The sequence below is a fragment of the Podarcis liolepis genome (assembly GCF_965112155.1).
Source record: "Podarcis liolepis genome assembly, chromosome: 15".
Classification (NCBI taxonomy): domain Eukaryota; kingdom Metazoa; phylum Chordata; class Lepidosauria; order Squamata; family Lacertidae; genus Podarcis; species Podarcis liolepis.
Window position 1 is genome coordinate 41,967,950 of NC_139566.1, and position 26,597 is coordinate 41,994,546.

General features: G+C 44.2%; 2 protein-coding genes across 8 annotated transcripts in view; one reads left to right on the top strand and one right to left on the bottom strand.

The window, feature by feature from the left end:
• Nucleotides 1–6,147, top strand: part of KDM2B (lysine demethylase 2B) — an 89,116-nt gene extending 82,969 nt beyond the window's left edge. For all 6 annotated transcript variants that reach the window (XM_083476391.1, XM_083476392.1, XM_083476395.1 and 3 more), the window contains 5 exons: nt 280–953; nt 1,869–2,032; nt 2,764–2,925; nt 3,374–3,592; nt 4,926–6,147. In XM_083476391.1, coding sequence (XP_083332517.1) covers nt 280–953; nt 1,869–2,032; nt 2,764–2,925; nt 3,374–3,592; nt 4,926–5,107 — 1,401 coding nt within the window. In that variant the 3' untranslated portion in view covers nt 5,108–6,147. The remainder of the gene's footprint in view (nt 1–279; nt 954–1,868; nt 2,033–2,763; nt 2,926–3,373; nt 3,593–4,925) is intronic.
• Nucleotides 6,148–6,628: 481 nt separating this feature from the next.
• RNF34 (ring finger protein 34) lies at nt 6,629–22,041 on the bottom strand (the record flags this gene model as incomplete). Of its 2 annotated transcripts, XR_014519427.1 has the most annotated exons (7): nt 6,629–7,321; nt 7,358–8,298; nt 8,604–8,805; nt 9,046–9,102; nt 11,102–11,494; nt 11,786–12,004; nt 21,805–22,038. XR_014519427.1 is itself a non-coding variant. In XM_083476462.1 (6 exons), 6 exons carry the CDS (start codon nt 22,039–22,041, stop codon nt 8,111–8,113), a joined length of 1,296 nt encoding a protein of 431 aa, XP_083332588.1. In that variant the 3' UTR covers nt 6,629–8,110. The 2 variants fall into 2 exon arrangements, 1 of the variants encoding a protein (XP_083332588.1); XM_083476462.1 differs by having other exon boundaries at nt 6,629–8,298; nt 21,805–22,041.
• Between the last annotated feature and the right edge of the window lie 4,556 nt (nt 22,042–26,597).

The window sequence follows — 26,597 nt, forward strand, 5'->3', positions numbered from 1 at the left end:
GCACCACTTTATAGTTGAGGGAATTTCTTGAGAATCTCAAGGCCCACCTGCACCACTGACTTAAAATTGGTGGAGCTGTAAAAGCTTGGGCTGTATAATACCAAACTAATATTCTGAGGGCTTTTTGTTGGAAGTGCAAGTGATCTTTTTAAGGCCCAGGCTTTCTTCACAAAGCTACAGTTGCCCCTGAAAGGAAAGGACCCCTTGAAAGCAGTTTTAGTCTATAGGGTTGAGGGGTGCCCATTGCCTTTGCACTGAGCCAGAACCTTCCCTTTCCAGAGGCGATCGTGGAAGGCCACAGATGACCGAGCTGCCCTGGTCAAGCCAGTCCGGCGCTTCAAGCAGGAGCCTGAGGAGGACCTCCCAGAGGAGCCTCCCAGAAGCAAGGAGAGTGACCAGTCTCGCTCCAGCTCCCCCACGGCGGGGCCAAGCTCCGAGGGCGCAGAGTCCCGAGACAAGAAGAAGTTCAAGATCCGGCGGAAAACCCGCCTCCCAAACAAGGAGCTGAGCAAGGAGCTGAGCAAGGAGCTCAACCAGGAGATCCAGAAGACGGAGAACAGCCTTGCCAATGAGAATCACCAGCCCATCAAGTCTGAGCCGGAGAGTGAGAACGAGGAGCCCAAGCGGGTGCTGGGCCCTGAGCGGCCTCACCGCTACAGCAAAGGCTTGAATGGAACCCCCCGAGAACTCCGGCACCAGCTCTTGTCCAGCCTCCGGAGCAGCACCCCCCGGGCCGCTGCCCGGCCTCCCCGCTCCCTCTCGCCCCCCAAGTGCATTCAGATGGAACGTCACGTCATCCGGCCGCCCCCCATCAGCCCGCCCCCAGACTCGCTCCCGCTGGATGACGGGGAGGCCCACGTCATGCAAAGGGAAGTCTGGATGGCTGTCTTCAGCTACCTCAGCCACAGCGAACTGTGTCTCTGCATGAGGGTTTGCAAGACCTGGAACAGATGGTAAGGGGCAGCGGAGGTGTTTGCATCTTGGTGGTGGGAAGGGAACAAGTTCTAGAGAGCAGGATTGCCAGGGCCATGACATTTGGAAAAATAAAACTCAAGAAAAGTTTCCAGTGCCACCTGCAGAATCCTGTAAATCTTGGCTTTGTTTCATAAAAGGGGGGTTTCTAGACCTCTTGATTTCTTTTAAAAGGTGCAGGTGAGATGCTGTGGTCATATTTCTTATATCTGAGTTTGATGAACACTGATAATGGCATTGGAGAGGGTTTGTTTGGGTGTTCCAGGGAATTAACTTCCTGCCCACTTATTTCTTAAAATCCAGTGTGATTCAGTTTCTGGAATGTTGCAGTAATTATCCAGGTATCCCTGAAGATATCATGAGCTCCATTCATGCAAGGTCCATGATAGGGAGCCTGTGACCCTCTAGATTTTGCTGGACCACCTTTCGCACTGTCCTTAACCAGTGCTCCCCCCCCCAATTTTTTAAAAAATATGTTTAGGGGTACTCTCATTTTCCTACTCATTAAAATACTCAATGAGGCCAAACATAGATTCACAAAATGTTTAGGAGTATGCATACCCCCAGAAAACGCACAGTCCTTGACTATTAAGCATATTGACTCTGTCCAATAGGAGTTGGGAGTTCAACAAAATCTGGACGGCCACAAGCTCCCAGCCCGTGTGTTAGGTGTTTACCACATGTTCAAGGAAGTCCAGGTATCTGTATCCACATCAGCATTTTGAAAAATTCTCATCCTATTTATAAAGTTTTTTCTGATGCAAAACTCAAGCTGCTCGTTGTAGGCTTCTCATTTCCCCTGGTTTTGTTTGAGGTTTTTAAAGAAATTGTGTAGGTCTCTCTGTCCCAAGTGCCAGACCAGCTTTCTTATGAAACCTTCTTCCTGATCTGCTTAGGTGCTGTGATAAAAGACTGTGGACCAAAATAGACCTAAACCACTGTAAATCCATCACCCCTCTCATGCTCAGTGGTATTATTAGGAGGCAGCCGGTCAAGCTTGATTTAAGTGGGACAAACATATCGAAAAAGCAGCTGAGCTGGCTCATCAACAGGCTCCCAGGTAGGTCTGCAGTGACTACGGTGTGCTGAGGGAGTCACGCACATCTCCTACCTTTTGCGGGAAAGAGGCCTAAATGAACACCATTCTCTTCTCTACCTTGCTGAGGCCCAGAGATGGACATTGCAGCCTCAGAGCCCAGTTAACTGCTTTTAATGTTTCTGATAGTAATACTGTCTGGGTTCCTGAGTGGCTACAGTCTGGCTGCACAGGAAATGTGGCAGACCCAGGCAGGAGTGGGAAGCAGAGCCCGATACGTTAAAGGTGTCCCATGACGAGGCCTACATTTGTTCCTTTCGATAAACTCAGGAAGTTGTATGTGTTTTGTGCAAGAACAACATTTTAGTGTCCTAACGACCTGCCTCTAAGCTTGGCCATCATTTATGTTCACCTGCAATATTATTTCAGCTGTTAGTTTATTGCCCTCTGGAGAAAGGCACTGGGAATACTTTTGAAAGCAGAGCCCGGTGAGCCTGTGGCCCTCCAGATATTCTTGGACTCAAGCTCCCATCAGCCAGCATGGCCTGTGGTTTAAGTTGATGGAAGCCGTAGTCCAACAGCATCTAAAGCGGCACAGGTTCTTCATTGCTGCTTGTCATCCCGTTGCTTGTGTTAAGCAGGAAACTTTTCAACCTCTTATTGTGAAACTAGAACCGCCCCCCCCACCCCACAGCATTCCTCAAAGAAATATTTGCTCAGTGTGCTGTGTGCTCACTTCCCTTTCTCTTCCGTAGGTCTCCGAGATCTGCGGTTGTCAGGGTGCTCGTGGATTGCAATGTCTGCTCTCTGCAGTTCTAGTTGTCCACTCCTCCGAACACTGGATGCGCAGTGGGTGGAAGGCTTAAAAGATGCACAAATGAGAGATCTTTTGTCACCACCAACTGACAACAGGCCAGGTATATCCTCTTCCTTTCTGAAGAGGAATAGCTTCCTTTGTATTTGGGCCAACACACAGGAGAAAAACCATAAATGTGGCAGTGGGTTAGGTGCAGGATTCAAATGTTTCCTGAGAATTCTAGGATTGCTTTCCAGCTACACCAGTTCTACTGATTGTGTCTCTGTGTGTATTATGTTCCTGTGTAAAATTCAATTTTACACTTATAACAATTTTACACTTATAAAAACCCATTTTTCAAAAATCTCTATTTGGGGCAGCTGTCTACATGCAGTTTTCTCATTTGGAAGTCTAGAGACTTTTTGGAAATGCCTCTACTTCCATTGTATTTTAGGCATTGTAATCGCATATACCTTAGCCTGATGGTATTCAGTGGTTAGACCATTTAATTACAAAAATAAACATTTCTCTCTCCTTTCCCTCCCCCCGGGTCCTTGCTTCTTGTATAGGCCAAATTGACAACCGGAGCAAGCTGCGCCACGTCACAGAGCTGTGCCTGTCTGGCTTGGACATCACTGACGCTTCCCTGCGTTTGATTATCCGGCACATGCCTCTACTGTCCAAGCTCAACCTCAGTTACTGCAACCACATGACAGATCAGTCTATTAACCTGCTAACAGCTGTGGGAACCACCACACGGGACTCCCTAACGGAAGTTATTTTGCAAGGTATGAGATTGGGGGTGGAAGGGTGCTAATGGACAAGTCAGATTCAGCTGCCTAATTTTAAGGGCCCTGTGATGAAGGTTGAAATGCTGCCTTAAAGAGCAGAACAGCCCACTCATCATTTGATGTTCAGCTCCACATGCAGTCCCAGCACCACCTCAATCTGGTGCTTCCTTTACATTACACCATTGCTGGAGAATACGTGACCCACCGGCTGTCAGCATGGCCTGTGGTCATGGATGGTGAGAATGGGAATCCAAGAAAATGAGACAAGAGGTTTTCAAAGTGCCTAAGAAGTTTGTGCTTCTGCTAACACGCAACATTTCTTAAGGGGAGATGGGAATCCTTCCGGGGCAATTCCTTTTTGTTGGAACAAGGGGATGAGGGAGACTGGAGGCCATTTTCCAAAGTCTGTTGGGCGTTAGCAACCACAGCAAACCAATTTTGTGCAGTGGATGACCTCTCTCGTTTTCTTGTACCCAGTGCGTTATTTTCATTGTTTTGATTTTTGGGAGTTGGGATCCAGCAACATTTGGCGTACCTTGCTATACACCTTTCTCTGTAGTGGAAGCAGAGACACAGATAATAATAGGGTGGAGAATGCCTTGTTTCCTTCAGTTCCTTTGTTGTGGGCCCTTAGCACATAATTCCAGATAGCTGCGACACCTTTTCTGACTTAAGGGCCACAGAATGAGGACAGGAAATGCCACCTAATAATCCTGCCATCAAAGAGAGATGTTTCTGGTAGCAGACAGTGTGTGAGGTATTTTGTGGAAAACTTTTGTAAGCACCTTTGAGCCTTAAAAAGTGGGAGGCAAGTGTTCCAAGTAAGACTAACTTTCCTTCACTCTCTCCCCTCCTCATTGCTTCATGTTTTTGTTTATCTATCTATATGCTGTTCTGAATGTGGCTCCTGATTTAGAAGAGGTAGCAAGGCCAGAGCAGTACAATCGTACCTCTGAAGTCAAACAGAATCCATTCCGCAAGTCCATTTGACTTCCAAAGCGCAGCTTCTGATTGGCTGCAGGAAGCCCTGTCAGACATTCGGCTTGCAAAAGAATGTTCGAAAACCGGAACAACCACTTCCAGTTTTCGATCGTTTGGGAGCCAGAACTCTCGACTCCCAAGGCATTCGGGAGCTGAGGTATGATTGTAATCCATATGGATGCAACAGGTAGCCTCCTCAGAGGGCTTCTGGAGTGGCTGTGATTGGATTATTCAGTTGCAGCCCATGCAAAAACACACCTAAGCTTCATAGCCCCAGCAAAGGCCTCTTAAGAGTTTAAGAATGGGTCTCCTAAGCCAACCTTCCTCCTATTTGTTGTCTCCCCAACAGACTGCAACAAGGTGACAGACCAATGTCTCTCCTATTTCAAGCGGTGTGGGAGCATCTGCCGGATTGATCTGAGGTACTGCAAGCAAGTGACCAAGGAAGGTTGTGAGCAGTTCATCGCAGAGATGTCCGTGAGCATTCAGTTTAGTCAAGTGGAAGAGAAACTGCTGCAGAAGTTGAGCTAGTGTTTACTGGGGCAAGTTTGTAAATAACCAGGAGCTGAAAAAGGGACTCCAGGAGACCACAGAAGGAATTTTATTTTCAGTTGGGAGATGTGGAATATGCCAAGTTGGGGGACTGTTTGGACTGTACAGGAACATGTGGTGTTGAAACCACCCACAAAGCGCTCTAGCCTGGATGGGATCTTTTGACACTTTGCCCAGGCTCTTTACATACCTTCCTCTGGTGACAGCAAAGGGTTCATGCCTAGAAGAACACTGAGGAACACCTATTTATATACCACAGCTGGAGCATGTGTAAATTTTTAAAGCATTTTTGAAAATGTCAAAAGCAATGTTAATTCTGGGGTTATTAAGGTGGGCCATTACCTGTTTTTCTGCCTTTTGAACTTTTTTTGTTACATCCAACGTTATGCAGAACTATTTTTGTACAAATTTGTTTAAAAAAGTTATTTATGCAGAGTTACTGAATGCATTGCAAGTGTTTGGTCATTGGTTTCAGATTGCCAAGTTTTATCTTGAGATAGAAGAGAATTTGAACTTCTTCCCACTTAAATTACCTGCTGAGAGTTATACCCCAATTGGGATGGGGGAGGGGGGAGTAGGTTAATCTGTTGAAATGAAAAAGCATGTTTAATGGAAGTTTTATATACTGCTTTGTATAACACTGTAAGCATGTTGTGGAGAAAAGGAGGTGTAAAATACAGATCAAGAACAAACAAGTTGCCAAGTTTTTCCCTGTATAAAAAAACACACACATTTTCTCGACTGAAACTTCCAGTTACAGCTGTGCATATGGGAAGGTATTAAAATACTCTCATACCTGCTGTAAAAAGTCCATTTATATGACTTGAAATCAAACAGTTTCAGGGTTTGAGTGAGTTCTTGTTGTCCATATTTAACCTGGTTAATTTCTGATTGTCACGAAAGGGGGGGATTTCAGTATTGATAAGTGCCATTGTTGTAAAGTGGTGGTGAAAACCCCCAACCTTCCTTCCCGATACAGTTTTACCTCTGTTGAATTTGTATAAATGATTGTACAAAAATGGAGAGGTGAGCTGTGCATTATGTTCAAGTTGGGTATTGAGCAGGAAACTGCTTGTGCTGCAGGGGCAAAAGAGAATCACACCCTTAATGCCACTTCTGCCTTGGGCTGGCAACTGGAGGCTAGTTTGGCCTGGCAGCTATGACAACAGGCCTGCTAGTCAGCTCTGTGGGGTATATTTTAAGAGAACAGTGCCCAACAGGCAGCTCTGAACAGCCCTGGATTTAATTTTTTACCAAAATGACTTTTTGTACATCTGACTGCAGGAAGGTGACCTAGTTCTCTGGTTGATATGCAACTCATGTCTGCCTTGTAGTAATACTGACTGGGATTCCTTCCTTCAATGGATGTATAGCTTTCTATCTGCTAAAGACACCCACACACCCCTCAGTAGTCTGTGCTGGGGACAGTTTAGGAGCTTGGCCTTCCTGGCTCCCCAATCCCATGGGCTGCTTCAGCCAGGCGCGAAAGAAAAAAGTCAATGCCAGATAACAAAATGTTTTATTAAGTCAACAGCCATTGTTCAGAATGTTGGGGTATGCTACATTCTCTTTATGTATGTACTCCCTGAACAAGGACTTGATCAGCTGATTTTCTGCACCTTATCTTTAAAAAAGATCTTTCTAAAAATAAAGCCATATTATCTTGCTCCCTTCTGAAAAATAAAGTATGAAAGTCATACATTCTGTCTTGGCTGGAGACTGAATGGTACTCCATCCCACTCAGTCTCAGAGCCTTCCCAGTTACTTAGTTCCCGCAAACATTAAAATTTACTCTTGTGCGCACAAGCTTTACACTATCTGCTTTTGAGAAGCAAAACAGCAATACCTGCCTACTGTGCAACGAAGGAACTTTTTAACTCCTTGTTAAGACATTCTGGGCCAGACTGACAGGATTGCCATTCTTCCTACAGAGGTGAGGCAGGACTTTAGGAAGAGGATAAAGACTTTTATCAAAATATTGCCATGTTGTTTCAGGTTTTCCCCCTCACAGCTCAAATTCAGTAAGGTTCTAATAGTAAAGTAATTGGTACTGTGCAACCCCAAGAATGGGAGTAATGTGTTTCTTTCTTCACCATTTCAACCTGATTCTAGAGCTGAAGCTCCATATTTCCATACTCATTTCCACCAGATATGCTTTAGCTATGTCTTCTAGAAAACTGGAATGAAGGTATTCTGCAAGAAAAACACTGAAATAGCTGTTCAGTAAACTTTGTAGTGCTTCTGAACAAAGGAAGCCATGATTCCTATTAAGGATTTGTTTTCTCTGAAGAAACCTTTCTACTTGGCTGTTCTATTACTCCATACTCATTTCATTGTAGGAAATTTCTAACATGTTAGAACTTATGAATAATCAAAACTGAATGGGTCACCTTAGAAGCAAGTATGGAGTAGGGTAGCTTTAGGTACTATGATTAAGGCTACTGCGCTTCATTAGGTACATGTGGAATTGGGACTAGAGCCCCATTGCCTGAATAAGAAACATTCACCAATCTGTCTGCTTGAGATGGGTGTGAGTGGTACATTTAAAGGCCCACTTGCATTTCATTTAACATTTAAAAGACTGCAGCTAACTATTCCTTGGGATGGTACACTTACTTTTAAATGCACTTGGGCATCATCACTCCTGCTGCTTGCTAGAAAGGCAGCACCCTGCTTCCTGGCCCTTCCACTGGGTAACGTGCGATATTCTTCAGAAGAGAGCAATGAGTAATGCTAGATTTGCTGCTGCATGTTAGAGTCAACCAGTTTCTGGTTTTATCCAGGTAACACAGCTCTATCCTTAACAAGGCATCTGTCTGCCTGAGCAGAAGTACATTGGTCAAGCTCCTAAGCTTCTGTTCAGGATGCTATGAATTATTGGAACTGAGGCCTACCATGGGGCATCCAGACACGACTACCGTGGTCTGTGCCTCACCCCCAGAGAAAGCGCACTGAGAAGCCTCTGGTTCTGGTCTCCCACATTCATGACTTGAAGACGTGCACGGCTCTTACAACATACTGTCGGCAGATGGGACATTCGCTCATTCGCTTGCCGCATTTCGTGCAGGTGACCATGTGGCCGCACTCCAAAAGCACGCAATCGATCACTGCGTCCATGCAGATCCTGCAGAGGTTGTCGTCCTCATCATTCAGTTGAGGTTTCTCCCCCACTGCCAAGAACCAACAGAACCCGTGTTAGAGAGGGAGGCATGCCATGACATAGGTCTTTCCAATTAGTAACCCCACACAAAGAATATTAAGCCAAGCTGCTTTAGTACAGACTTGTTTATGCTAGACAAAGAAGCAATATTATAACTGCAACTTTAAAGCAGTGTGGAACTGTAGTTCTACACTTTTGGTCCATTTTTTGCATTAACAAAACATCTTAGGGCAGCCCCTAAGATGAAGGGCAAAGAGGGCTGTAACAATATGCAACATGCCCACCCCCAAACAAGTAGAGAATAAGTACACCTACAAGTCCTGTGATTTGCTTCATTCTCCCTGTAGAGCCTGCTCACTTTTTCCACCAGCTCCCATTTTTCACAGCATCCCGAGTAGTTGACAAAGTTGCGAGCAAGTATTTCCTTCAGCTGGCGAACATTTAGCCCTTCAATATCATCCAGGCTTGAAATATCAGATAGTGAGGCTCTTGCACGCTTCCTGGACTGCCCTGGGGTCTAAAATTCATAAGACGTCTATTAGCAAAGAAGCAGGCGGCATTAACTCTGTTTGCCTAATGGGGAAGGGAAGGCCTGGCACACATTAAATATGCATTTGTTTTAGAATGTTTCCAAGTCTTAAATTATTTTAAGGCTTTTCATTTACAAATCTTGTATCGCTATATCAAATTAGGAAGTTCATTCTCTTTTTTTGTGTGACTGCAAGACCTAAATTTCACCGGGTGATTCACTTCTTACCTGCTCTGCATTTTCCTCCTCTTCACCAAGGTTTGCCAAGAGTCTCTCACTTTGTGCCTACACCCACAAGAGTATAAGCAAAATCCATATTAGGGCAATACCTTTAACAAAAGATTCCCAAATAGCATGCAAGCTTTTCGATTCTCCAAATTTTTCATCTAGGCTAGATGTTAAAGCAGCACAGGGGCAGGGGAGAGAAGAGTTGGCTGTTGGCAGCGCCACTGATTTTGCGGTAGTGGAGGAAGGGATCTTGCCAATTGCTCCACTAGGTAGGACTTTGCAAATTAGAAAAATGTCCTTCCTAGAGTGGGACAGCACTCTTAACAGTTCCTTTCTGGCTAGCTCTTGACAGGCAGGGCTTCAACAGGTTTGTTTGCCATCTTGTGCCACAGTCAAAGGCAAGCCTCATTCCTCCCTTCTTTTCTATCTATTCTGACTATCTATGTGGAAAGCAACACAATGGCCAGAAACAGTAACAATGTGAAAAAGCTTTATGGAATAATTCAAAACATCAGAAGTAACAAACTCAAGTCTCTGAACGTCCTTAAATGAATCCGGTGCCGGACTTTACGCAGCGGAGAGCAAGCTGTGAAGCTTTGTATGATCAGCAAATGTCCAATTCTGATGTCCAAACTCTGAACTCTGAACAGTGTTTCCGGATGGCAACTACTGTTTCGTTCAGTTCTTCATCAGCCAATTAGTTCAACAAACACTCGTATGAGCACTGTTCCAGAGTATCATTCATTTTCATGTATATTATATCAATTCTAAAAAAGATTGGTTAATGAAAAAATTACACATCTTTCTACTTACAAGTTTTTGTTGAACTAATTGGCTGGTGAACTGAACAAAACAGTAGTTGCTATCCAGAAACACTGTTCAGCAGAGTTCAGAACTGGACATTTGCCAATTATACAAAGCTTTACAAGCTTGATCTCCGCTGGGTAAAGTCTGGCACCGTGACTTATTCAAGGACTTTCAGAGACTTCAGTGTGATAGTTTTGATGTTTTGCATTATTCCATAAAGTTTTCTATACTGTAATTGTTTCTGGCCATCCTGTTGCTTTCGATATTGCTGAGTTACATTTTTTGTTTACTTACTACTTACTACCTATGTGGAAAAGCAGAGAAAGAGTGAAGCCCTCTCTGGTGACTTGTTCAGGCATGGGTTGGAGATGAGATGGATAAGCAAGAGTAGCAGGGGAACCTGGCAGAAAGCTGTGTGTCACCCATCATGATTTTCTAGTAAACATTAGCTGGATGTGATTGTCCTTGGTGGCACACATGCATAGTGCCACAGACAAGGAAGCACTTTCGTGGGCTCCAATGGGTCATTCTGTCATTTCAGGAGGTTCACCACAAGTGGAGGCTTTTGTTCCCAGCACCTCTGAAGGGCCAGGAAATTTGGGAGTGGGAAGATGCAAGTCTCATGGGCTGGTGGATTCAGCAAAGAGACCACTTTGCACAAAGGGAAAAATGTATATATAAAGTATATATACCACCTGATTGCAAGAAAACCTCAAAGCAATTTACAAAAAGGAAAAAACATTTAGGATTATCTATACAAGACAATTAAAAACATTCAAAAGATCATTAAAATCAACAGTAAGCTAAAAAGATTAAAGAGAGAACTTTCTACAAAACAAAAAAATTTTAAACAGGGATTTATCATGATAAGTTCAATATTCAAATCCGCCTCTGATCTTAGTCTTAAGATAGAATGGGAGCAAACATTCAAATAAAGGCATTTAGGTGCTATGTCGATATTAGGTTGCATCACAGCCTGCTGAGAACAAGAAACATAACAATAGTTGACACCCTGTCCCAATTTCTGGAACTACAGAAACTGACTGCTACAATTCCTCTTTTTCTCCTCCAGATTTACCACCACCTCCTCTGCCAGCAAGAGAAAAACACATGGATGCATTTTGCTATCTGTACTGTAATTAAGATGCAGAGCCAGAGGATCAGCTTCCAGGCCAAGCTCCACCCCTATTCCACCCTAGGGTACAGAGGGGCAGAAAGAGCCCAATTGCCCCACCCAATACTACCATACCTGTATCTGTAATTCATTTCCTGTGCTCTCATGCCTATGTGCGAAGTCTCCCTGAGAGGACGATACAGAACCTGACAGAGAAATAGGATGTGTAGAAAAACTAGAAGTCTGTGATCGTGCTGAATACAAGCTGCTAGTGTCTGTATCCTCTTCAGAAGCCAATCCATGATGGCACAGTACAAGATCTACCAAGTCTTCCTTTTCTCGACAAGTATCTGTAGGGATATTTCGAAGTATCAGGTACTGGCGCAAATCTTTGACTTTCAAACGCATTAGCTGCGGACGCTGGAATGCTGTCTCCTGCAACAACTGACATGTGGAGCATCTTCGGAGGGTCTCTTGCAAGACTGAACACATGGAGCAGAAATCCTTCTTGCACTCACAACAGACATGCTAAGTGCACACACAGAGGAGAAACAAGCCAGAAGAAGGTTAACACAATTGTCACCAGTACCCAGACATCTTCTTTCCTCCAAGCACTATTTACATACACTTTAAGAAACCCATAAATACATCAAGCAGATTCAGAACACAGAAATATTGGGATTTACAATGTATACTACAAGCTGAGCCAGACTTCTTTCCTTGCCCCTGTCCAGCAATAGGCTTTTTGGGCCAAAGACTGGGGGTGGGGGAAGGCAGAGACATACAGCCCTCAAGTGTTGGAAAGTGCTATATACTCACCCTTTTTCTGAACACAGAGAATGTGAGGCCACAAGATTTACAGACTAGATTAGATCCCCCTGCTGCTGAAGAGGTATACACGGTGAAGTCTGTACTTGGTGCAAATCTAAAGGGATTTGCTCCACCCCCAAATCCAGGTTGTTGGCCACGAACAGCTCCTGTCCCCATGACTTCATTCAACAACCCACAACAGGAAGCCCACATGGACGTCGCTCCCGCCTGTAAGACACAAACACAAGCCAAGGGGGTCAGCTAGTAATTCTCCTGAATTGAGAAGAAGCCTCTCCTGACCATAAGGAAAACAAACACACCTCTCTCAGTGCTAAACTTGTGGTAGTGCTAACATCATGAGAGCCACATAACCAAAGAAGAAAACAGAGTATCCCTGCTACAGATAGGCTACCTTGAGGAAAGGAATTAGAATCCCCCTTAACGAAACAGCAAAAACTGCTTATTTGTTGCACAGGAAGCCTATTTTCAAAAGGGCCCCAGCTCTGCAGAAAGCATTCTGGAAGAAGTACTTTGTTTTGTTTCTGTAGCAATCATTCTAGGAGCACAGTGCACCATTTCCAGAATGTTGGCAACTGAACAATTGTCATGATAGATGTAGAAAAAGGAGAAAACCTGTTTCAGTCCCACTGCACAAATTGAGAGAGACTAGTCCAGCAACACCTAGACAGCAAAACTAGCAACTATCAAAACCATCTTTTCCTTTTTTATTTTAAGAAAAATGCACACCACCTTTGTTCCCTTGTCCTATCTATAATCCTATCTATAATTTACAACCTGCACGTCTCACTTCAAAAGTTCAAGAAAGCAACATAAAGCTATAGTTCAGTGATAAAGTTCATCTTTGTTTAGATTTCAAACTACCTTATTTTTCCGTGTATAACTCGCCCCTGTGTATAACACGACCCCTATTTTTTTGGGACTCAAAATTGAGGAAATGGGGGAAGATTGCACAAGTTGTTGAGCTTTTTTGGGGGGGGGGTTGCCGACAATCGCTCACCTGACGCTGCCAATCGCACTCATCCATGAAGCCACTAATCGTATGCCCGCTCGCTGCCAGCAGCCGACAAGCACACGACCGATTGCCACAGCAGCCAATCGCCAGCAGACCTGGCAACCATTCACCCACCCACCCCAACGCTGCTGACAATCTCCTGCTCGAGGCAGCAAGACGACCCCAAATTTTTAGCATTGCTTTTTAATAAAAAAAACCTTGTCTTAGACACGGAAAAATATGGTATGCCCACAGAACATCTGACCTCTAAACTGGAACAAAAGACCATATTTGTGGTGGTGCATCAGGCCAGGTTAAAAACATTGTGTGCTACATCCAATATAATTTCTCATCATACAATTCACATAAAAATATATTCCTTTATTCACTTACGAATTTTCTAGAAGGTCAATCAGAGGACTTTTAAATTAGACGATAGTTAAGTTTGTTACTAGAGGATAGTTTTATATGAACCAGCAGTGAGAAAGTTATGGGCTACTTTTTTGACCCAACATAATGTCAACTAAGGGACACGGGTGGCACTGTGGGTTAAACCACAGAGCCTAGGACTTGCCGATCAGAAGGTCGGCGGTTCGAATCCCCACGACAGGGTGAGCTGCTGTTTCTCGGTCCCTGCTCCAGCCAACCTAGCAGTTCGAAAACACACCAGTGCAAATAGATAAATAGGTACTGCTCTGGCGGGAAGGTAAACAGCGTTTCCGTGCGCTGCACTGGTTCGCCATAAGCTGCTTAGTCATGCTGGCTACATGACCCCGAAGCTGTACGCCGGCTCCCTCGGCCAATAAAGCGAGATGAGCGCCGCAACCCCAGAGTCGGCCACGACTGGACCTAATGGTCAGGGGTCCCTTTACTTTTAATGTCAACTACCAAGCAGATTTTTTAAAAAATCTAAATGAATTGGAGAACTTTACCAAATTAAGTTTTGATCATTTGATTAACTGTGTGCCAGGTAATACAGCTTTTCTGAAGGGGGGGGGGGGAGAGAGAGAGAGAGAGAGAGAGACGGACGGACAGATGTACATACATACACTGCCTTTTCCCCTGATGGGACTCAAAAGGAGTTTACAGATAAAAACAGAAAAATCAAGGTTCCTGGACCATTCTCATTATTCCTTCATCTAAACCTCCTCTCTTCGATTTAACTGTGCCCGTCTTTCAGAATGCAGAGTCTCATTTGTGTCCCATTAAGCACCCAGCTTACTTTTCAAGGAACAGCCACTTTCTCTGCTAGACATCTAGACTAGAGATGACTGAGACTGATTTCACTGAGAAAAGCAAAAAATGAATGGTGCTTGCACACTTAATTCTTGAGCCCTGGGTACGAAACTGATTCCAGGGGATAGCATCACTTGATGGATCACAGTTGATGCCAAAAGGGCTAAAATCCCATCTAAAATGGCATCTGGCATTCTGCTAAGAAGCACCATGCTCTTCTCAGCAACATTTACATAAGCCGAGTTTGCAAGATCAGAATATAGTATTTAAGCTAATAACTATTTTAGCAAAATAAAATGTGTGTGAAAAACTGCCAGCATATAAACCTGGGGAAAAAAGACACAGCAAGTCAGGCAACCAACTTCCTGTTTCTTCCTAGACTTTTATTTTACACACAGTAGTTATTGTCTTGAAGGATGTGTTAAGTTAACCATTCCAATGTAACTCAAACAGCCCAGCACTTTCCAAGGCAACATTTAAGACTGAGGGCATAATTGGTTGGAAATGCATCCTATGAAATGCAGGTAGGTTACAGCTGAGCATATACTTGCTATAAGTAGTACCCATTTGCTGAAGTGAGGTTTGCACAAGAAAACACTATTAATGGATTGGGCCCTGAACTGGTATTGCCTATACTACAAACCATTGTGTGAGTTTAAATAAACTCTTCTAACAAGACCACATCAAAATAAGCTGCATCACAATCCATGGGTAGACACAACAAAATAAAAGAGTAAGTGTGGTGATGGACATTTTTGACAGGTAGGAAAAGAGTGATGTTTCAGTTACCTCAGCTATGTAATTTTACAAGGCTATAAAAATGCCAGAAACCTAAACATTTTATATTATTTTCCTAGCTATGATCCCAGGAATCAAAAACGTATCTTAATATTGTGTAAATGCACACGCAAGTACACACACTAAACAAAGTGAACTGTTAGCTCCCGAAAGGTTGTGAGATTTAGAAAAGAGATTTAAATTAATCACATTTAAGTTTGGGCTCTTTTCTTATTTCTGAGCCAAAGCAGTAGAATTCAAACAGAATTAATACAGATCATGACTTATAGCCAAGAAGAACCTGACTATATCTAAGTGTTTTGAGATGAGGTCCATTTAAACTTCATGACAGAGCAAGGTATTTAGTTAAACTGAACACATTATAACTCTTGCACAGTTCACTTAATTTTTATTTTATTTTAGTTAAAAGCACCTAATTTTTGTGGTAGTTTGATGCAAAGGTATTGGAATCTTATACTTTCCAAAGGCCAGGATTAGCCCTCCCAATACAATGACAAGAACATGTGCCAGATGAATACACAAAATACTGTAACATATATTCTATGAAAAACTTGTACTATAAGTGTAGCCCTATATAGAGCACATTGCAATAATGCAAGCCAAAGATTACCAACATACAGACATCAGTAGCCAGGCTATCCCAGTTCAGAAATGGTCAAAGCTGGTAAACTGCACTTCTAACCACTGAGGTCAGCTGTGCCTCTACCAACATAGATGGATCCTCAAACTATAAACTTGTGGTACAGTGTCTCAGAAGCCAAACATTTTGGTTTTCGAATGCCGAAAACCCAGAAGTACTTGCTTCCGTTTTCAAACATGCCTCGGAAGTCAAACAGCTTCTGCTGTTTTTCCATTTTTCCAATTGAACTTGCAGCCAGCCCTTTGCGCCTCGGTATTTGAACGTTTCGGAAATCAAATGGTCTTCCAGAACAGATTACATTCGAGAACTGAGGTACCACTGTACTTATAATTGTTGCACCACAACCCTCTCAATCACCTTTCCCAAAAAGGGGATTTGCAATCGGGAGGTAGTTGTCACAAAGCAATGGGTTTTGATAACTTCCACTGGACATTTTACAATAAAGTGCAGTGAACGCTAATGTAGCAACAAAACTGCTGTAGAGGGGCTCAAGTGCCTTGCAAACAAGTCACTGTGGGCTTCCAAAGAGTCTAAAATTCCATTCCCTATAGATATTAACAAGCCCCAGACAATACAAAAAGCTCAACTGGGCAGCTACTTGAAGATGCGATGGAGACAGAGAAGTGGGCCTTCTTCACAGTGCGCAACACCACACAGCAGCCACAATTATAATCTTAAAGAGCAGTGCACATAGGCACAGCACAAGAGCAACCAGGAACCCAGGAATTCCATGAAGGCATTTTTATCAGAAACCCATTTGCTGAGGTGTGGCTCTTTATCCTAGTTGCTATAATAGCTAATTATATCATGTCTGTACTGTACATATTTTACTGGATTTTACATACTTCTTCTAAAGTGTGATGTTGTATACCGTTGGAAACTTTTCTTAAAAAGTGAAAGCAAAAATGAAAGATCTTGTCAGGCTTCTTAAGAAACCTGTAAAGGAGACGTAGCACTGTTACATCAAAAGCTGCAGGAAGCTTAAAAACAAGCTACACAGGACAGGGCAAATGGGATTAAATTCCAAAGACGGGCTTTAGATGAGCCGCCCTCAAGAGTTACCCAAGGACTCAGTGTTCTCCTGCCCTCTGGCAAGATTTAGATAATTTCTCTTACGTATACTTAAGCCAAATTTAAAAGGGGTTGATGGAATGTTAATCAGGCAAGCCTTTGGGACATCCAAGTTCCACCAACTCCACACACTTATATTTTGCCCAATATTAAAAAACTGGGAGAAGGTGCCTATAGGCTACCAGTAATCAACAGCAATTGAAAGAGGAAAGGAGGTAGAGATGAGATATTCTTCTGTTGCAACCTCCTTAGTGAGCAGGACTGTAATTATCTACAGATTAAAGTCCAAATTCCTAAGGCTCTGATGCTGGTTGTCCACCAACAAGTTGTTCTCTTTTTGAGATGGGTATACCTATAAAATTATCTTATATCAATTCAGTAATATTTGCATTCAAGTCTGACTCAGGAACTGGAAGGTGGTGGGCCTTTATCCCTTGCAAAAACCACTTAAATGGAAGCACATTCCAATGTTCTTCTGCTAATCCAGAGCAGCTATTCACCTCTGGCACCAAACTTGGATTAGACTTGTCTTCATCCAAAACATTATGATTAAACAACACAATCCATGGCTCTTGGCTCTACAGAACAATGCTAATGAAGGTGTATAACTTTGCAAAAAACCCAGAGGTGAAAAACTACATGTGTAACATGGAGCGTAAGCACTACCCCTGCAGGATTCAAGAAGACTCTCAAGTTTTGTCCTCATCACCACATGGTGCATGCACTTAGTTGGCACCAATATGTTTAGGAACAGTAAGAGCTGTTCAGCAGTGGAACAGACTGCAACGAGAGGTGGTGGACTTTTCTTCCTTTGAGGTTTTTAACAGGTTGGATGGCCATCTGTCATGGATGCTTTAGCTGAGATTCCTGCATTGCATGCAGTTGGACTAGATGACCCTTGGGATCCCTTCCAACTCTAAGATTCTATGATTCTATAATCCAACTGCCAGGTTTTTATGGGGGGGGGTTTCCTCCTCCAGTTGCCACCCCCACAGCACCTGCAAAATCATTTGGCCCCAAGAAAAAGCAGTAATAGATTCTTCCAAACAAATTTCCTTTTCCATTTTATTCTAATGTATTAATTGATAGTTATTATTGCAATGATCTTATGTAAACTGCTTTATGAGGTCCCCCTGAAAAATGGTATAGTATATAACTACCTTAAATAAATAGTACATTAACACAACAGCAAAACAGGAAATCACACAGCAGGGGAAAAAGAATTTCCCTTTGCTAAGAGAAGACTACGCTCCACAGCTCTGGAGCCAACACAGAAAAAGCTCTGCTCCTCAGAGATAACACACTAGGTGGGTAAATATTATATGGGAAAGGTGCTTCTAAAGCTGCTGGGGGGCAAGATATTATAGGGCTTTTTAAGGTCAAAAGAAACACCTTGAACTGGGCTCAAAACAAACAGAAAAGATGCACACAGCTCACATCAACAGACACCTGCAGTCTTGCGAAGCACAGTGTCGGGAAAGTTTTGGAAAAGCTTCAAAAATCACCAAAGTCTTTAAAAACCTCAAAAAAGGCTACCACACCGCGTTCTATGAGTTGCTCCTTGAAGTCAAGTCGCAACTGTATTAACGGTGTTAAGAAAAAGGAACAAACTTGCAAGACGTTTCTGTCTTGCGAAGCAAGCCCATAGGGAAAATCGTCTTGCGAAGCAGCTCAAAAAACAAAAAACCCTTTCGTCTTGCGAGTTTTTTGTCTTGCGAGGCATTCGTCTTGCGACATACCACTGTACAGAAATTATAAAAAATGGTGACAGGCAGGTGGCACTTTAAAGAAGAGTGCTCCTCTTTTTCCTGCACACAGGAGGGAACAGATGGAATTCCCATTCCCTCCTCTGCTGGATTCCAGCAAGCCACTAATTTTTGTGGGCTTATTTAGACACTGTCATATTCACATGCACATTTATTCATACTTAATTGATCAGCTAATACATATTTGATTATTTGGTTAATAGTGAAATCCTGTGCATGTTTACTCAAAAGTCATGTTGTGTTCAGCGGTATTTACTCCCAAATAAACATGCACTCTCTGATTTCCTTAATCAGCTGAACAGCCCTTGTGTGTATATATCATATACTACACACACAGGATACTTATTACATTTATATGAGTGGATTTTCTAGAACCTTGATTTTATCTTGCTTTCTGCTGCTATTTTAAACTGGCTTTGCTTATTAAGGTTGTTTTTTGTTTTTTTTAGATTAATAAGAAATCACAGATTGCATTATCTTTCTCCATTATGCTGATCTTATGTACACCTTGTATTTTTTTTTTAGAAAAAAGGCAGAGTATAAAGAGGTGCTAAAAATATATCTGAGGAGAAAACTTCCTGTGTGGGATGAAGTAAGTTCTGGTCCACAACCCATTCTGTCACAACAAGACTGCATTCCTACACATGCACTTCCTTGGGAATAAACCCCACCAAAACCATTGATTTACTACTTCCAACTAAACATGCATAGAGTCAGCCTACATTGGCCTGTGCCAACCTGTTGCTAATTCAAAACACCAGGTTGGCAAAGGCTGGAATCCTACACAAATACTTCCCAGTAAATGGGCAGCAATTCTGCACACAGACATTCATCTGGGAGTAATCCCCACTAAACCCAGTAAAATGAGGCTACAATTCTGTAACCACCTAACCTGGGAGTAAGCTCAGATCTGGGCAGATCCACACCAGTGTCAGAAACTCAAATATATAAGCTAATTGCCAAACGGCAGCTTAAACCTAGGCTATGGTTATGTAGCTCATGAGGTGACCTTGGGCCCGTCACAGCCTCTTAACCTACCTCACAGGGTCATTGCAGGGATTAAATAAGATGGGGCTGAACCGTGTACCATATTTTTCGCCCTATAGGACACACTTTTCCCCCTCCAAAAATGAAGGGGAAATGTGTGTGCGTCCTATGGAGCGAATGCAGGCTCCTTGGCTTCAGCAATAGCAACGCGAAGCCTCCGAAGCCTTGCTCCGGAGGCTTCGCGTTGCTTTCGCTGAAGCCAGGAGAGTCTGCTCTTGGAGGCTGGCTGTGGGGGAAAGCAGCTCTTCCCCCATCACCAGCCCCAGAGGATGGGGGGCAGCGGGAAGGCGCGCGACGCCTTCACGCTGCTCCCCGAACCCACTTTGAGCTGCACACTCTTTAAAGGCTGCGCGGCTCTTGGGGGCTTTTCCCGAAGGAGGGAGAAGGGACTGACTGGCTGAGTCAGTCTCTTCTCCTTCCTGTGGGCTTTTGCGGGAGATGGGGGAATTCTCCCACCTCCCGCAAAAGCAGCCAGAAGCCGTGCACTTTTTAAAGGCTGCGCGGCTTCTGCCGGCTTTCTATGAAGTGGGGGAATTCCCCCACCTTGCAGAAAAGCCTGCAAGAGCCGCGCAGCCTTTAAAGCATGCACAGCTCTTGGGGGCTTTTCCCCAAGGAGGGAGAAGGGAATGACTGGCTGAGTCAGTCCCTTCTCCCTCCTGTGGGCTTTCGCGGGAGGTGGGGGAATTCCTCCACCTCCCGCAAAAGCAGGGAAGTGGTCTTGGAGTAGCGCACAGGCTGCGTGCAGCCTGTCCGCTGCTCCCAGAGCTGCGCGCGGGGGTGTGTGTCATATTTTTTTCCCTTGATTTCCCCCCCTGAAAACTAGGTGCGTCCTATGGGCCGGTGCGCCTTATAGGGCGAAAAATACGGTACTCCTTGGAGAAAAAGGTGGGATATAAATGAAATACATTAGTTCATGCTTATCTGCTTAAGAAAGCTGGAGGGGGCAGTCAGATGGAGATATCAGTCGCCAACCTGGCACCTAGAGATTTCCAGAGAGTCGCAATTGGACCTGCGCCAGTCACAAATGCACCTGGCATCTGGGGAATTGCTTACACTGATCCACACCATACAAATAAAACATATCCCACACCCATTATCCCCCCTCCAAATAATTCTGGAAACCGTAGCTTGTTATGGGTGTTGTGAATTGTATTTCAGTTCCCAGGATTCTTCAAGGGAAGTCCATGGGATTTAGATGTGTGGCAAATGTGCTTTTAAATTTTATTTTATTTGTTTCATAAAATTTATATACTGCTTGATTGCAAAAAAACCCCTCAAGAGTTTACAAAACATAAACCAGTAAAATTAAGAAAAAATCACAACCATACTTTAAAGTTAAAATACTAAAGCAGATCAAAATTACCTCAATTTTCTAAACAACTACATAGGTGATAATGTTTCTAGCAGGTGCCAAAGAGAGCAGTGAAGCTGCCTGCTTGATCTCAATAGGCAGCAAGTTCCAAAGTGTAGGTGCTGCCATACTAACAAGGTCTTACAAATGTGGAACAAGTATTATATGTCACCCATAGTAGTGTCAATTCCACCTACTGAAGCAGTCAAGTGGGCACATGTTGGGTAAGGCGATCTCTTAGGTAAACCAGTCCCAAGCTGCTAAGAGCTTTATATGCTAATAGTAACACCTTGACCTTGGCCAAGTAGCAAATCGGCAACCAATGCAGAGCACAGGTGAGGTATGCCCCCGTCCTGTCAGCACTTGCGCAGCAGCATTCTGCACTCACTGCAAGCACAAGGGAAGCCCCACACAGAATGCACTGCAGTAATCCAGTCCTGATGGTGCAGATCTGTACTATGCCGTACACAGGACAGACCCACTGAAATCAGTGGAGTTAAGTAAGCCACAGCTAATTGAAGTCAGTTTATTTTAATGCGTCTCCTCCAAGAATGACTTCCTCAGGAAAAAACCAGCCCTGGTGGATACAGCCCAGAGAGACTTCCTTCTCTGCGTGCTTGTGTGTGTCCCCCGGGGGTCCCTGCAGGCTCTGGAAAACTCCAGCTGTCTGACTTCACCCCCCCAAAGGCACACACTCCCATCCTATCCCGAGCCAAACGGAGGCCGAAGATCTATCTGGATTCTGTTGTCACAGACACCCGAGTAAACATGCCGTAGGAGCGCGCTGTCAAAGTCTTCTGGAGGCGCCACAGGACTCCCGGGATTCTGCCGGATAAAGGGGCCTCCACCCCCCTCCTCCCGGGGGGCAGCAAGGCGCCCTTTTAAACCCCCCCCCATTGACAGGCGAGCGCGGGGGGGGGGCTGTTACCGTTACTTCGTCGCCTTCAAGAAAAGGCTCCGCCCCTGGCCAGCCCCGCCTCTTCCCTGGCTGCCCCCTCCAAAATGGAAGACAACCCCCCTTCCCTCAAAAAAACACACCCCACCTTCACTCCCCCCCCCACTTTTCAGGGTGTCCCTCAGACCTGCCCCCCCCTCCCCGGGTCGCACCTTCATGGCCGCTTCGGCGCCTCCTTCCTTCGCCTCAGCGGAGACGGTCTTGCGGGGGAGGGGCGCCTGCCTCCCCAACGGTCTCCCTCGCGCCGCCGCCTCGATATGCGCATGCGCCGCACCCCTCCCTCCCGCGGAGAAGGGCCTGGCGCCGGGACCACCCACCAAGCCCAGCTCGGGAGGGGCCCGGGAAGGACTCGGCTCGCCTCCCCAACAAGCGCCACCCCGCCTCCCCATTGGCTGCCTTTGGAGCCCAATCAGAAGGCAGCGCCGCCGCTCCGCAGCGCCACCAATCAGAGGGAGGACGTTCCATTTCCCTTCCACTGACAGGGGAGATTAAGAGCAGGGGCGGAGGAAGAGTCTATATTCCACTGGGAGAGGGAGGGAGGAAAGAGGAAGCAATGGCTATGACGTCACAGCTCATTCTTTTCTAATGGGATCTGTTCGTTTGCTCTGTAATATCTTTGAGAATTAGATGGGGGGGGGCAATTGACAGTGGTAAGACCTCCATATCTCTCTTCGGCAAGTCACTGTAAATAAATACACGATTTAAAGCGGCAACTCTAACTCCACTTAGCATGGGCATGGGAGCATTCCCCGATTGAATGCAACATTATTTACATCTCGAGTCGGCATTATTAGGCCTGGGCATTATTAGGACTTCCTCCAAAGTCCACAGCGGCCGCGGCTGAAGTGCACCTTGATTGCATTTTAAAAAAACACACACAAAAAAACGCGCGCGCACACATACATACATACATGCATACATAACGGGAATATTTTTTATTGCACTGCCGAACAGAACAAAACGGCTTCTGCCTTTTTCAGTAGCCCTGGTGTGAATTCTGCAGTGGGAATATAGATACAATCAATTGCACATTTATAAATACTACTGCTTTACAACGCATGTTGGGAGAGCTGCTAGCTGTTGGCAAATCTGGAGGCCTTGTACAAATGGCCCTGCTCCTGGGGTGGACGGGTGGCTAGCAGTTCCCATAGGCCGCGAGTGGGAAATGTGCAGCCCTGATTTTCACATTGCAGAGCCTTTGGTAAGATAAGGGTGGCCTGGTTCCTTCCCCTGGCAATCCACTGACAGGGAGGGAGAGATATAGAAGCAGGTGTCAGAAAGAGAATTACTCTTATTTTCATTTCTATACTGCTTTGTATTTTTAATAGAATAATCTCAAAGCAGTTTATAGCACATTATAGCATTAGGCAATGTTGGGGTTTGCTGACCGGGCCCAAGCTGTCTTGGTCACTGAAAAGCCAATAAATGCCACAGACAGAGGAGATTCCCATAATCACTCGTTTATTCAGCTGAGTAAAACAGAGCAGGCGAGCCACACTCACCAGTGTGATGGTGAAATCGCCCCAAATAGCCTTTGTTCATACTTTTTATAGGCATTCCCCCTTTCGAGGTTCCTTGCGCTGATCAAAACAGGACACCCTTGAAGGGGAGAGTTGCCTGACAGAGGGAGGTGTCCGCCTGGTAGAGGGAGGTGCAATCACCTAGCAACGTTATCTGGTTTTCACATATTTGTGGCTCATCCTCCTAAATTCCAAAGCAGGCAGTTTTTTACAGAAGCAAAATGGCATCAATTAGGCTAACCAAAAAAAGAGACAAAAACAGGCCTCTGTGGCTTTTCCTAAGACCCCACAAAACAATGTCCCAGAGAATCGTGGAAATTGCAATGTGACAAAGCAGAGAGAGGGGGCAGTTCTGTCCCACAGCAGCTGTTCCAACTGAGTTCATCATGTGTGCCAGAGTAAACAAAGAGGTTCCAGTCACCACTTGCTCGGATGAAGGGCTGCTGGGACAGTTGCTGCAGCTCTGTCTAAATACAAGACATGATTGCCTATGGACATCTCAAGCCTTTGGGCATTGTTGAAAGTTATTCTTCCTCTACTTTCTTCCTCAATATCCCTTCTGCCGGGTGTCTTATTTAGTTTTCAAACCTGAGGACAGGACTTGTCTCCTTGTTTCTGACTGAACAGCAGGATGAAAGAAAATAGAATAAAAATATTAAACTGTACGTTTAAAAGAATATATTCCTTCTTTGTAGTGCTTGGAGTTAAATTTGCTCTTTGCTGTTCTGGTACAGCCAAAAGGAACACTATATTTTCTTACGGAAAAATAAGCTGGTGGTATTGCCAAGTCTATTTCCTGAGGAGCAAGGCTCAGGTATCAAGCAACAATAAATAACACTGGGAAACAAAATTTTTGTTGCATTGACACCTGCAGTTGTTCTAACCTAATTCTGTTGTGCTGATTTCATATCTGAAGTTGGTTTTGTTCTGTAAACTCTAGTTTTTTTGCAATTCATTTTTTCCACTTTTTGCCATAATTTTGCTTTTCAGAATGCAAGAATTCAATATTTTATTAAGCACATAGCCAAAGTAGTACAATATGAGTATAAATGTAAGTGACTTACATAGCATTGAACATGACATGTATAGCATTGAACATGACATGTATAGCATTGAACATGACATGTCTGTCTATGTACATAGATATGTATATGCTGGAGGTATGCGAAAAAATGTATTCCCTTGGGATACACAGTATACTGGGGAACATTTTTTTTTCCATTTTCTGTTGCATGGTCCAATCTGAAAAATACAAATACAGTGGTACCTCACAAGACGAATGCCTCGCAAGACGAAAAACGCGCAAGATGAAAGAGTTTTCAGTTTTTTGAGTCGTTCCACAAGACGAATTTCCCTATGGGCTTGCTTCGCAAGACGAAACGTCTTGCGAGTTTGTTTCCTTTTTCTTAAAGCCGCTAAGCCACTAAGCTGTTAATAGCCGCTAAGCCGTTAATAGCCGCTAAGCCGCTAATAGCCGCTAAGCTGCTAATAGCTGTGCTTTGCAAGACGAAAAAACCGCAAGACGAAGAGACTTGTGGAACGGATTAATTTCGTCTTGTGAGGCACCACTGTATTTAGGCTACAAAAGTATAAAAATAAAGAAACATTAAGTTTGCAAAACAATAATTAGCATGTGGTTAGGGTAGATCAATGTGTCAGTGTCCACTTATCCCCAGTGTAAATATGACATATCAGCAAAAGTCGGAAATTGAAAGATAACTATAGCATTTACATGAAAATCGATTTCAGATTTGAAATCAGCATTGAAAGAACATAAAAGAACAGGTGAAAAATCTCATGCAACAGAAAATGAAAAGAAATAATGTTCCCCAGTGTAATCCTAGATAATACTGGAGAACATGATATGCTCTGCTAAAGCAAGTCAACTTCAGTATAAAGCCAGTCAGTTCACATGCTAAACTCTGGGTGAGCTAAAAGAGAAGCTTTTAATCTTGCAATTGTGTCGCAATGCAGGCACGTTGGAAGTGATGTTCCCAATCTAGTTGTACAAGCAAGCAGAGGTGAACATCAATAACAAAATCCTGTAGAAGAAATATGGTGTGGCTGTTTGGGTAAACTTTCCACAACTGGTAGTTTATTGATCTGTTTATGACATTCCTACCCCACCTTTCCTCCAAGCAGCTCAAGGTCCTTCTCCCCATTTTATCCTCACAACAACCCTGTGAGACAGGCTGGCTGAGAGGGAGTCAGACTGGGCCAAGGTAAGCCTGTGAGCCTCGTGGGGATTTGAACCCTGGTCTCCTGGGTCCTAGTCCAGTGCTCTAACCACTCCACCACACGGGCTCTCCTAGAACCTGGCCATGGTGGCCGTGGGTTCTAGTCTAGCAATGGTGGTTGCCCCGCAGCAGAATGTGCAACCGTTTGAACTGAGGTTCTCTGATCCTCAGCATGTACAGGTGTACAAAGATTTATGGTGCTTACCCTTTGCTATTTTTGAGAAAAATACGGCTTCCAATGAGCTCCTGGCAGTAAGTGAATATGGCCATTTCCAGTGGACTTAGCTCCTGGGGTCTAATCTAGGTGTGCTGGGAGTGGCACAGGCAGATGGAGGCGTGTGGCCCTGACCATGGCATAGAGCAGGGGGACCTCACACCCAGAGGCTGAATGTAGCCCTCCAGAGATATCTAGCTGGTCCTTGGGATGGTCCTGTGGCCACCTCCCTTCCCATTCCACCAGGGAACCGCTTCTCTGGCCCTGCCCTGCAGATATTTTGCCTGGGTGTGCCCTTGAGCGGTGATGATGCCTCTTGCTTCCTGCATGGGGGATGGAGAGAGGTGTGAGGCGGTGCCTTAGAAAATATGAGAGAACAAGGTGTGTCTGAGGATGTGCTCAGCCCAGGAATTTGTTTTCAGGACAAGAGCTGAAATTTGTGTAAAATTGTTTTACACACCAAGCTGTTCCATTTTATTAAATTTTCAAAAGTTTAGAATATATAGTTCAATACATAAATTTGTCTTTTCCTGACTTCCCATCCCATTTTCTATGGTGTTTGAATGTCTCCTCCTTTGCTGCACAGTACCTTCTATTTCTTATATCAGCACTTCAGTGCTATATATATTCTCTAATTCCGTCTGTTGCTCATATTTTAAATCCTGCTCTCGAGTTCATTAAGCTATAATATTTCCCACAATAGTCCACAAAGAGCACAAAACAAGCAGCCCTCAGCTTTTGTGCCTGGGGTCTGGGTTGTGGGGCCAGTGGGTCCTTGTGCACTGAGTACCACATCTCTTTTCCTAGAAAAGAAGCACTGGTGACAATGCTATTAATTTGTGGTTTATATGATTTGGTGGTTCTTGAATACTATTTTCCCCCTGTTTATTTTTATTCCTTTGTTCCCAAGCTGTGGGATTGAAAATACTCAATTGATGTATGAATATTGTAAAAATATTGTAAAATATTGTAAA